We start from the raw sequence: 10,721 nt of genomic DNA on the forward strand, positions 1-10,721 counted from the left end.
GTGCTGGGACAGTGACCAGACTCCTCTCACCTGCCCTCCTGGGGTCTGCCCTCTGTGCTGGCCCAGGACCCCACCACAGATTGCTGGGTTAATGTTGGAACCCGGTGATCCTGGTTCACACCCCTGGAAAGAGTACCCAGGTTAGAGTGTTCCTTCAGTGCAAGGGCTGCAGTGTTTGGTTTGGCCAGAGTCCCTTCTCCTGCTTTTCCCTTCCTTTGTCACAATGGGATGGCTGGTGGGGTGGCACAGCAAAGGGCAGTGGGGGCAGAATTCTGCAGGTCCCCCAAAATGAGGCAAATCAGCTGCTGCTTTTGTTTGGGAACTTTGGGAAAGCTGCTGCTGGTTTCTAGTGGCAATGCTGGTTCAAGAGCAAGTGCTGGTGCTCACAGGGATGTTCCAGCAGCTTCACTCCTCTCAGTCCCTAAATTGAAATCCAAGTGCTCGTCCATGGGACTGTGCCCTGTGTGTCCTTGGGAATCGCCCTGTCCCACAGGAAAACCCCTTCTTCCAAGGAAACCTGAGGTTTCCTCTGAGGTGGTTACCCTTTATCCATATCTTGCCTTTCAGGGGCGCAGATAAAGGGTGACCACCCCTCTGGCCTCATAGAGCTGATATCCCAGTCCATACAGGCTTTTCCTTGGAAATGGGTCACCCTCCCCATGCTGAAATTCTTCCTGGCATCAACAGTGCAAGTGGTTGTGGGACAACAAAAGAGGTTTGTGCCTCCAGGGGAGAAATAAGAATGCAAATATCTTCGGCATGAAAAACCCAAAGCGATTTGCTCCTTGGTATTTCTTGTCAGTCCTTTGCATCTGCCTCTGCCTCACCTTCTCATTCCTTTCCTTTGGGCCTTCCAAGAGCAATAAGGCTTCAGGGAGCGATGGGGGCTGGAGGGGCCCTGTGGGGGGAATGGGGATGGTGGCTGCAGACTCTCCAACCGAGGGCTTCCCAGCCCTGCTGTAAGATCCTTTTCCCCCCAAGTTGTTTGCCCGCTTTGGAGGGATTTCCCTGCTGCTTGGCTTGGCTGTGTCTTGTCGAGGCTCTTTGCCCCGGCACATCCCTTGTGGGTCCATCCCACCCCTGGCAGCGCTTGCAGCAGGACGTGCTTCCCCATCATCCCCGGGGAACTTTTGCAGCCCGGGTGCGTGGCCGGTGTCGGAGAGCTCTGTAATCCCCAGGGAAGCAGATCAAGCCTCCTGTCGGTGGGCATAAATCAGGCAGGAGCTGGAAAGCAGGGCTGGCTGCGGAGGGCAGGGGAGGGAAGGGGAGCACGGGCCCCTGGGCTGTGCCGCCGGATGGCTCCGGGACTTCCAGTTCATTTATTCTGCCGGGGTTTGCCCGGCCCTGCTCGGCATGTGAAATGTTTTCTCTGAAAGACCCAGCAGCGAGATGGGTGAAAAACATTCTCCTGTCCCAGGAGCTGGCAGAAATCCTGGTAAATCTGCAGAAGTATGTTTTTGTCGGTGCTGCTTATTCTGTGAGGGGAACTAGTATAAACCATTCCAGCAGAAAACCTCTTCCTGGAATAAAGTCCTGACTCTGCTCAGAGCATTGTCAGGACGGTTGTACCGGGAATGGAGCTTAGCTGGTAAACATGTTGGGACTGAGGAGGCCCAACAAGGCAGGCACAGAGCTCCTACACCCTCTGCCCCATGGATAAACCCCTCACGAGGCACCTGCTGCCCTTCCCTGTGCTTGAATCAAACATAAAATCTGTGCAAGTTTAGTTTGCAAAGCAAACATGGAATTTTTTTTGTTTGCTCCCCTTTGAAAGCCTGTCTGTCCCACTGTCCATCCTCTCCAGGCTGTGGTTGGGCATTGTCGGCGGGGTTATGGTCGCTGCCAGGAGCCACACCGTGGGGTCATGTCCTCATCCTGCATCACTCTGCAGCCATGGGGTCAGTGCACAGCCTGAACCATCACTTCTACCTCAGTTTCCCTGACCCTGGCTGGCACAAGGGGCGATGCTGGGAAACCCCTGCAGTGGTCCTGGATAACAGCGGGTGCCCGCTCCAGTTTGAGTTTGTCATCCCCTGCTGTGTCCTTATCTCCCTGCTCCTTGCAGCCAGGATGGAGATGCCTGCTGGGACTTCCAGCAGGAGAACAGGGCCATCAGTGTGGGTTTGGGCAGGAGATCAGAGCTGTAACACCCCGGGTGGGGTGTGAGCCCCGGATGCCAGCGGGGGGACAGCACAGCTGGACGTGCTTCAAAGGGCATCAGGTTTTTCTGGGCTCAGGCCGCTGCTTTGCTCTCCAGGCAGGCGTGAAAATGTGAAAGAATGTGAAAAATGTGAAAATGATCTTGCTGGCCCCAAGATTTGTAAACTTTCTGGTTAATGTGTAATAAATACATGACAGATACTGCCAGCGCCGGGCGAGCGGCACCACCAGCGGTGACATCCCGGGGAGACACCATCTCCCCTCCTGTGCCCCGGGGCCAACCCCGGGGTGTCCTGGTTGGAGAGGGTTTGGGGCTTTTCTAAACTGGTTTGTCTGGTTTTGGACTTATCCCGAGTTTCTGTGAACCGCCTTGCCTGGCTTGCAAAACGCTCTTTGCTTGTTTGTTTAATCCTGCCCTGGGACAAGGTGCGTCCCAGGTGCGCCCTGTCCACTCGGAGCCATGCCCAGCATGGCGCTAATGCCGCTTATCCCGGGGCCTTGGATCCTTGGAGTGATTCCTCCCAGGTGGCTCATCCAGCTGTAAACCACCTGTGCGGTGTTTCCTGCTTGGCATGAGGTGAGGTGCCGCCACAGCCGTGCTCACGCCTGTAGTTGGCCTGGGGGAATCTCTTCTGAGTCATTATTTTTTTTGCAGAAATAGCTAAAAGTTGGTCCTTCGACCTTGAGAGGGTCTGGCTGTAGCAAAGCTGGAGGGGGGCAGAGATGCTGCAGGTCCTGGTGTGGCAGTGAACAGGCACCAGGGCTTATCCCAGGGGTGACATGTCCAGATACCTAATCTTGGTCCTTGGAGCATGAGGGACAAGCTGTGGGCTTGCAGGAGGGTGCAGAACAGGAGCTGGGCTCGTGGGCTTTGTTGTGGCAGGGCTGGGCAGCCTCTCCCGTGGCTCAGCCCCCCAACCCACCACATCCCACCCCCATTAGCTGATGTACCAAGAGCCTCCAGGCTTCATAAATTAACACTGTGAGCTATGAATTATGAATGGAGTCACATCCCTGATCACTTCAGTGCTACACTGACAGCCCTGGAGCTGCTGATCCGAGAGACAGCCCAAAGCTTTTAAAGATGTGAACAGCAAAACCTGGGAATGATTTGCTTTGCAAGCCAAAAACCTCTCGGCCTACGGATGGGGCTCATTGTGTTCCCTCTCCTGCCTCCTCTTGTTGCTTTGTCCTCTTTTGTTTCCCAGTATTGCCTTCTCTACTCACCCTCATGGTTTGTCTTAATGGATGTTGTCCTGCTTGGCTGTGTTGACCATCCCATGGGAGCTGCATCCTTCATGGCATGTTCTTTTCCTAAGGTTGCTGGTGCCAACTGGGGACAGCTACTGCAGTGCTGGCCCCAACTGGGTCCTGGTTGTCCCCAACTCAGGCACAGGGCCCCACAACATTCCCATGGGTTGGTGCAGAGCTCCTGGCACAGGACTCAGTGGGTTTTTGGCAGATCTCTGCAACTTCATCTCCCTTTGGCCATAACTTTGTGCTCAGGGGGTCGTGTTCCACAGCTCCATCTCTGCCATCAGTCTTTGGGGGGTTTATCCTCGAACCTCTTCATCACTGGAGGCCAAATCCTGCCCTAAACAGCTGGATGTGCCTAATCCTGTAAGCCTGGGTATTCCTGGGATTTGTTGCCTCTGAGTTTGTCTGGATTCCTGCTTTCAGGAGTGGCTCCCTCTGGCACTGCCTACTCGGGTGCAGTGGCAGCAGAGGGGCAGCAGGAGTAGAACTAAATTTGTAAAATGAGCTTCAGACACTTATCAGTGGTCACAAATGAAGGCAGTGCCCTTCATGTCCCCCCTCTGTGGTGCTGTGCACCCTGCAGTGCTCAGGGGACAGCCCTCGGCAGGGCGGGAGGGAGCACGGAGAAACCATCCCCGCCCCAGCGAGGGATGTGGGAAAGGGGCCCTCGTTATTCACAGCCCTTTCCAGCTGAGCCATCGTGAGCCAGGCAGCAAAAAAAATACAACTTCAAAGGCAAAGCCTCGGCGTGTGGAGAAGGCGTCCTGCCCCGGGCCGGGCTGCAGGAGCGCTCGGCGCGTCCTGACTGTGGCTTGTGTCTCTTGCACAGGGGATGCTGTAGCCGTGCGAGGAGAAGGATGGACTGACACAGCCCCAGCAGTTGTTTCTCCACCTGAAGGCCAGGCTGAGGGGCTCAGTCTGCAGGGAAGGAGCCGTTTGGTGGACACAAACATCCCTCCCTGGGCTGTGGTGAGGGGAGAGGAGCCGCCGCCGCAGATCGAGCCGCTCCTGGAGGGGAAAATACCGCTCTGGTTTGGTGTCTAATTAGATATTTACCAGGAAGGAAGGAAAGATATAAATAGGGTGACAGTGACTTCAAAGGGTGTTTTTGACTTCCAAGAATAACACCTTTGCTGGCGCCGATTTCGGGAATATCAGCTGTGCTTGGGTGTGAAAGACGGAGGAGGTGTCGCAGCTCGGTCGGCAGCCAAGGGAGCAAACCCAGACCCCCAGCCCCACGGGACCAGCTGAGGAGGGGACATTGGCATCACTGCAGGGGCCTGTGGAGAGCTCAGCTGGATCCACAGGGACACAGGGGAGGGAGTCTGGGGGGGATGAAGCCACCGGTGCCGCAGTGTGGGTGGGAGGGGACGTGTGGCACCATGGGGACCCCGTCCCCACGGGCAGTGCTGGTGCTCGTTGTGGTGCTGGTGGGACTCTGGGCTCCCTGTGGGGGGCACGGGCAGCCCAACTTCATCGTCATCCTGGCAGATGATGTGGGCTGGGGGGACCTCGGGGCTAACTGGGCAGAGACCAAGGAGACCCCGCACTTGGATCAGTTGGCTGCCGAAGGGACAAGGTAATGTCTGTCCCCCTTTCCCTGCCCTCTCCAAGCATCCCTGGTTACTCTGTCCTGCAGCAATGGGGAATTTACTCCCATGGGACTGGCAGGGATTTAATGGATGTGGGTTTGGGTGGGTGGGGAGGGCTGCCAGAGCACTTTGGGGTGCAGGTCCATCCATCCCTGGTGAGACCTGCGAGCTTCATCCCCCCATCCCAACCCTCATCCCCTGGGGCAGAAGGTGACGCGTGCAGGGGAGCAGGGAGAGATGGGGCAGCGTTGGAACCTGCAGGGGCTTGTGAGCAAAGGGTCCTTTAACGTTACAGGTTCGTGGATTTTCACTCAGCTGCATCCACTTGCTCCCCATCCCGCGCCTCGCTGCTCACGGGGCGCCTCGGGGTGCGCAACGGGGTCACCCACAACTTCGCCATCACATCGGTCGGCGGCCTCCCCCTGAACGAGACCACCCTGGCTGAGGTCCTGCAGGAGGCTGGGTACAGCACAGGGGCTATAGGTAATGCCCAAAATTATGCCAAGGGGGCAGCCAGGGCGGGGAGGTGACAAGGGGTGGCAAAGACACCCGTGTCCATCCCTTGAAGGGGGGGTGGCTGCAGGTACTCAAGTGGAACGCTGGCAGTGAAAGGAGAGTCCAAAGGATCACGTGTGAGAGATTTCACACATCTCCCTTGGATTACGTAATCCCAAGATTAAAATCTTCCTTTTCAAACATTTGAACTCTAATTGCTTCACCTCACAAGGAATGTGCTGGGTTTTCCTCGGCAAACACGACTGTGCTCGGCAGCTCTGCCATCCTGCATCCCACGCCACGGTCGGTGCTGCTGGCCCTTTGGGCACCTTTCTGTCACCGTGGGGTCCCCCCAGCCAGCACAAGCCCTTTGCACCTGCAGCTCCTGCTGGAGCACACGTGGTGCTGACAGAAAATCCCTTGGTTTCACCGTTCCCCCCCAGTTTTTGGAGTTGTCCCTCTTGGATCAGTGCGTTCGGTGGGAGCAAGCACGTGCCGAAGGTCAGAGGGTGAAGCTGGCTGCTTGGGAGGGGTTAGAAAGCCGTCTGCTCAGAACACAAACACATGAAAGAGCCTTTTAAGGCTGGAAACACTCGCTTTGCACAGGCATGAGATACCTTATGCATTTTTTCTGGGTTTCTGCAAAAATAGACGGCGTTCTGGAAACGCGGCCAGCACAAACAAGGAGCCTTTCTTGTAGCAAGATTAAAGCCCCAGCGCTGCGGGCACCTCGTGGGTGATGGGTGGTGGTGGTGGCTGTGGCTGTGTAACCTCTGAAATGATGTTCTGTGGCTTCCACGCAGGCAAGTGGCACCTGGGACACCACGGCCGCCATCACCCCAACTCCCGCGGTAAGGGCTGTGCCAGCGGGGACGAGCTGAGGGCCCTGCGGTCACCTTGACCCCGCTGACACCCTTGCTTGCCTCTCAGGCTTCGACTACTACTTTGGGATCCCCTACAGCCACGACATGGGCTGCACGGACAACCCTGGGTACAACGTGCCGCCCTGCCCGCCCTGCCCGCGGCACGGCGCGGCTCGCAGGTACGGGGCGGGAGGGATTCGGGGGCCGGCACGGGGAGGTGGGTGTTGGCATCAGTGTCCCCAGCCCTGAGAGCTGCCCTTCGCTGTGCTCACCTCCCCTTGTACTCCATGTACCCAGTTTCACCCCTGTGCAACCCCACAGCAGGGTGAGGGTTGGGGAAGGTGGGTCAGCCCCACAGACTTTACATCGCCCCCTTTCTTCCCCCCTTGCTTGGCTTTCTGAAGGCCAGGAAAACCGCCAGGCTCCGTGCCTGCTCCCACACCAGTCCCTGCTGCATTTACAAGTGTTTGGCGACTCTTCCCAGCAGGGTGGCGAGGAAGGACTGTTACACTGAGGTCGCTCTTCCTCTCTTGGAGAACATCACCATCGTCCAGCAGCCCGTCGCCCTGGGCAGCCTGGCCGGGCGCTACGCGGAGGAGGCGGCGCGGTTCATCCGGCGGGCGAGGTGAGGGGACACCTGCTGTCCCCTGTGCCCTTTGCTGGGAGAGCACCTGGGTCGCTGCAGGAGTCCTCTGCAGTGCTGGGGGAGATGGGTGTTGCCCCGTGGTTCCTGGGGGGCAGATCTGGGGTCTCCGTGGCTTGGCTTCCCGCTGGAGGTGGGGCGCAGGACACGAGTGTGCTCATCCCTCAGGAGCAAAGTGGCTCCTCCAAATGGTGTCCCCGAGCCCTGGGGATGGGTTGGGTAATTTTTAATCCCCGTTATTGGCGGATTACGAGCTGTGACTTTGCAAAATGCCTCCCTGCAGTGTGAGGAGAGGAAGTGCTGCCGGGCAGCCGAGTCCCAGCCCATCCCATGTCTGCATCCAGGGATAGCACAGACCCGGGGAAGGGCCACAGTAGTGGGTCCTGGGGGTTAGGTTTGTGTGATGGGGATGAACAAAAGGCTGGGATGGGCAGGGAGCAGCCTGTGTGAAATGGCTCCTTATAGACCTGGGTGCTGTTTTGTTGCACAATACCTATAGTTATCCCTTTGGGTACCGAGCATTGTCCGTGACATGGCTTGGACATGTGGTCAGGATGCTGAGGGTACCCAGGATCTGGGCTGTAGGGCAGCAGCAATCCCCCCTCCTGTCCAAGCCCCCTGGGCTGCCAGGATGCTGTTTGACTGTGAAACCAAGTGTGTGAGCCTTGGGTTAATAGGAAAAACCTTTAAACTCCCAGAAGTGTTTTGGGGTTATCTGCGTTCACAGAGAACAGGATTAAGCAGGTGCCTGCCTTTTCTCTCCTTCCTTTTGATGGCTTATTCCAGTTTTCCCCTGCCTGACTCATTCATTACAGGGCAACAAAAGAACACCGGATTTGCCATCTCGGTGTTTCTTTAACCAGTCGTGGCAAGGTTGAGTAATTTGTGACAGTGAGACGTGGCACTGCTCGAGCACAGTGAGCGTGGGAGCAAAAGTCAGGGACTCCTGTCTTCAGTTATCGATTAAACGTTTGCTCTGTTTGGAACAATTCTGAGGTGTCCTTGTGATAAGCCAGCAGGATGTTCAGCTGAACACCACAGCCATGAGTTCACCTGGATGCTGGAGTGGTGTGATGCAAGCCAGGGGAAGCAGCTTTCCCTGCTCCAGGGTCTCTGGCATCCCTCGGGAAAGGGTCTCACGCGTTTTTTGCAGCGGCGATTTGCAAGAGGCTGGGCACGGCCCTTTGCAGGGCTCCAGTGCCATGGGGGAGGATGGGGCAGCTCCAGGTGGGAAGGGTTTTACTCATTTTCCATCCCAGGTGACGGGTAAAGGAAGGAAGTGCCGAAACACACGTCAGAGGGGCCCTGAAAACTTTCTGGAGGCAGCGATGGGGCGGCCGGAGCCGGGCGCGTGCGCGGGCTGGGACACGTCCCCGGGATCCGGCCCCTCCCCGCCGCTGGACATCCCACCCTTCCCCTCAGAGGTCCCTGAGGAAGAGCAGGACTCGTTGGAGGAGATAAATATAGCTGTAAACAAGCAAACAGGACATGTCCTCTGATGATTTAGGAGTGAGCAGGCGGCGGGGCAGCGCACGGCGGGCGAACGTGCCACGCTCCCTGTCCGGGGCCGCTCGGCAGTGCCAAGGCCGTGCCTGGGGTTGGTGTGGGTGTCCTGCTGTGGCTCACCCTCTGCCCACATCACTGTCAGATCCAGGCACTTGCTGGAGAGGGGAACAAAAGGCCAAAATGGGCCCCTGAAAGAGGGGAGGGGAGCAGGTGGGTGCCTGGGATGCACCAGCACAGGGTGTTTGGACACTGGAGATAGAGGAAGGGGCGAGTCTGTGCCAAAGAGGAGGACAGTTGACATTAGAGGGGGCCACTGGGAGAGATTTAAGCAGGAGCAGAGGCCAAGCATCCCCCCCTTCAAGGGTTTGCAGTCAGCTGATGCACATGGGGTGTTTTTCCCCCAGGAGCTGTGGAAGGGCCACAGGTCTGTGTCCCCAGGCTTGGCAGTGCCACCACCCCAGTGACCTCCTGTCACTGCCTTGCCTTGAAGGCTGAGCACTCTCCCTCTCTCTCCTGTGCAGCAAGAGTGGACGCCCCTTCTTCCTCTACCTGGCTCTGGCCCACATGCACGTCCCGCTGTGGGACCCCCAGCCAGCCCCCGCCTCGGGCAGTGGCATCTACGGAGCCTCCCTGAGCGAGATGGATGCCCTGGTGGGACGGATAAAGGAGGTGGCCGACAGCCACGGGAAGGGCAACACGCTGCTGTGGTTCACAGGTACGGCAGGAGAGGGCGGCTGCAGGGCTGGGGGTGACACTGGTGACTGCCCCAGCCCCAGGGGGCAGGACCTGTGTTTGTCCCCTGCCCTCGATGCTGGCGCTGCTCCGCCGATGGGGAGCGGTCACCTTGCAGGGTTGGGGGGTCCCAGGGCCACTCCGCTGGGTGTCACTCACCCTGCCACCCCCCCTTTCGGGGCTGAACCTGCGGGGCCGTGCCCAATTAAGCCACAAATCCTCGCTCATTAGGAAGCCCAAATCCGCTCTGGCTGAGCAACCTCCCTAATGAGGATGTCTTGCTCCTGACGACAGGAACCGCTCATTAGCGCCCAAAGCTGGTGGCAGCCGCTCCCCTTTTCTCCCCCCCCCCCCCCCCCCCCCCCCCCCCCCCCCCCCCCCCCCCCCCAACTCACCCAGGGCTCATCCCTTGGAAACAAACTGTTAGAATTCAAAATCCATCATCCTGCTGCTCTTGCCCATGTGGGGAGGCATCACAGGGATGGGAAGGAGGCATGGAAGGGTCACTTGTCCTTGCCCGCCGCCCCACTGCGGAGGTGTCCCCTCCCACCCTCTGGTCCTGGTGTCACTCATGGAGGCGTTTCTTTCTCTTGCAGGTGACAATGGCCCCTGGGCACAGAAGTGTGAGCTGGCAGGACGCCTGGGGCCGTTCGTGGGGGCCTGGCAGAGGCAGCGAGGTAACCTGGCAGAGTTGGGAGGGGGATCTGCCAGTCCCCAGGGGTGCAGGGGGGTTGCTCCGCAAATCCCTTGGACATGGGGATCATTCCACCCCCAGCCTTTCTCTGGCTGCTGCCCTGGGCTTGAACACACCCCAAAACAGTCAAGTTTTCCCCTAAAACTGCTGCTGGGAGGGTGGGGGGCTGGAGTCTCTGTTACCCCAGGACTTGAGGTGGCTGGTGCTGGTTTGGGGACTGGATGTTGCCATCAGCTCCAGCAGGGTCTTGCAACCCCCAGCCCCATCCCATCCATCACCCTCCCCGCCCCCTGGGGACTTTGCTTTTCTTTCTCTCCGCCGTTTTCTTGGGGTGTTTTTATTATTCTTTTTTTTTTTTTTTTTTTTCTTCTTTCCATCTTTCCTCCTTTTCCGGCCAAGCCATCTGCTTGGCGGGTTTATTTCGGCCAGAAAACATTCATGAGTCAGGCGTTTCCCACTTCTGCTTGTGTTACGCAGCCTTAACGTGCCAGGCTCGGTTTCCCCTCCATGCCCGGGGTCAGCGGGGCGGGAGCGCCTCATCCCTCATCCCTCATCCCTCATCCCTCCTCCGCTTCCTGACACCCGGGCCTTGCGACCGTGGCCACTTCCCTGGGCAAGCGCTGCCGGCGGGCTGGCTCGCCCTTCCCATTCCCATCCCCATTCCCAGGGCCCTTCCTCCTTCGGCTGGCTGGCTGGCTGGCTGGCTGGCTGGCCCCGGGAACGAAATTTGTAACCTTAATTTTCTAGTAAACAAACCCTGCTGACGGCCCCGGGTTGCT

General features: G+C 58.2%; 1 protein-coding gene across 1 annotated transcript in view; it reads left to right on the forward strand.

Annotated features, from left to right (window-relative positions):
• The first annotated feature begins 2,525 nt into the window (after nt 1–2,525).
• The window catches only part of ARSG (arylsulfatase G), a 20,380-nt gene continuing 12,184 nt past the window's right edge, over nt 2,526–10,721 (forward strand). The window contains exons 1-8 of the mRNA XM_027890396.1: nt 2,526–2,737; nt 4,247–4,996; nt 5,305–5,492; nt 6,308–6,355; nt 6,435–6,546; nt 6,855–6,992; nt 9,038–9,231; nt 9,845–9,925. Coding sequence (XP_027746197.1) covers nt 4,752–4,996; nt 5,305–5,492; nt 6,308–6,355; nt 6,435–6,546; nt 6,855–6,992; nt 9,038–9,231; nt 9,845–9,925 — 1,006 coding nt within the window. The 5' untranslated portion in view covers nt 2,526–2,737; nt 4,247–4,751. The remainder of the gene's footprint in view (nt 2,738–4,246; nt 4,997–5,304; nt 5,493–6,307; nt 6,356–6,434; nt 6,547–6,854; nt 6,993–9,037; nt 9,232–9,844; nt 9,926–10,721) is intronic.

Source organism: Empidonax traillii, unplaced genomic scaffold (assembly GCF_003031625.1).
Source record: "Empidonax traillii isolate 1590-97213 ecotype Southwest subspecies unplaced genomic scaffold, ASM303162v1 scaffold286:size1162393, whole genome shotgun sequence".
NCBI lineage: Eukaryota > Metazoa > Chordata > Aves > Passeriformes > Tyrannidae > Empidonax > Empidonax traillii.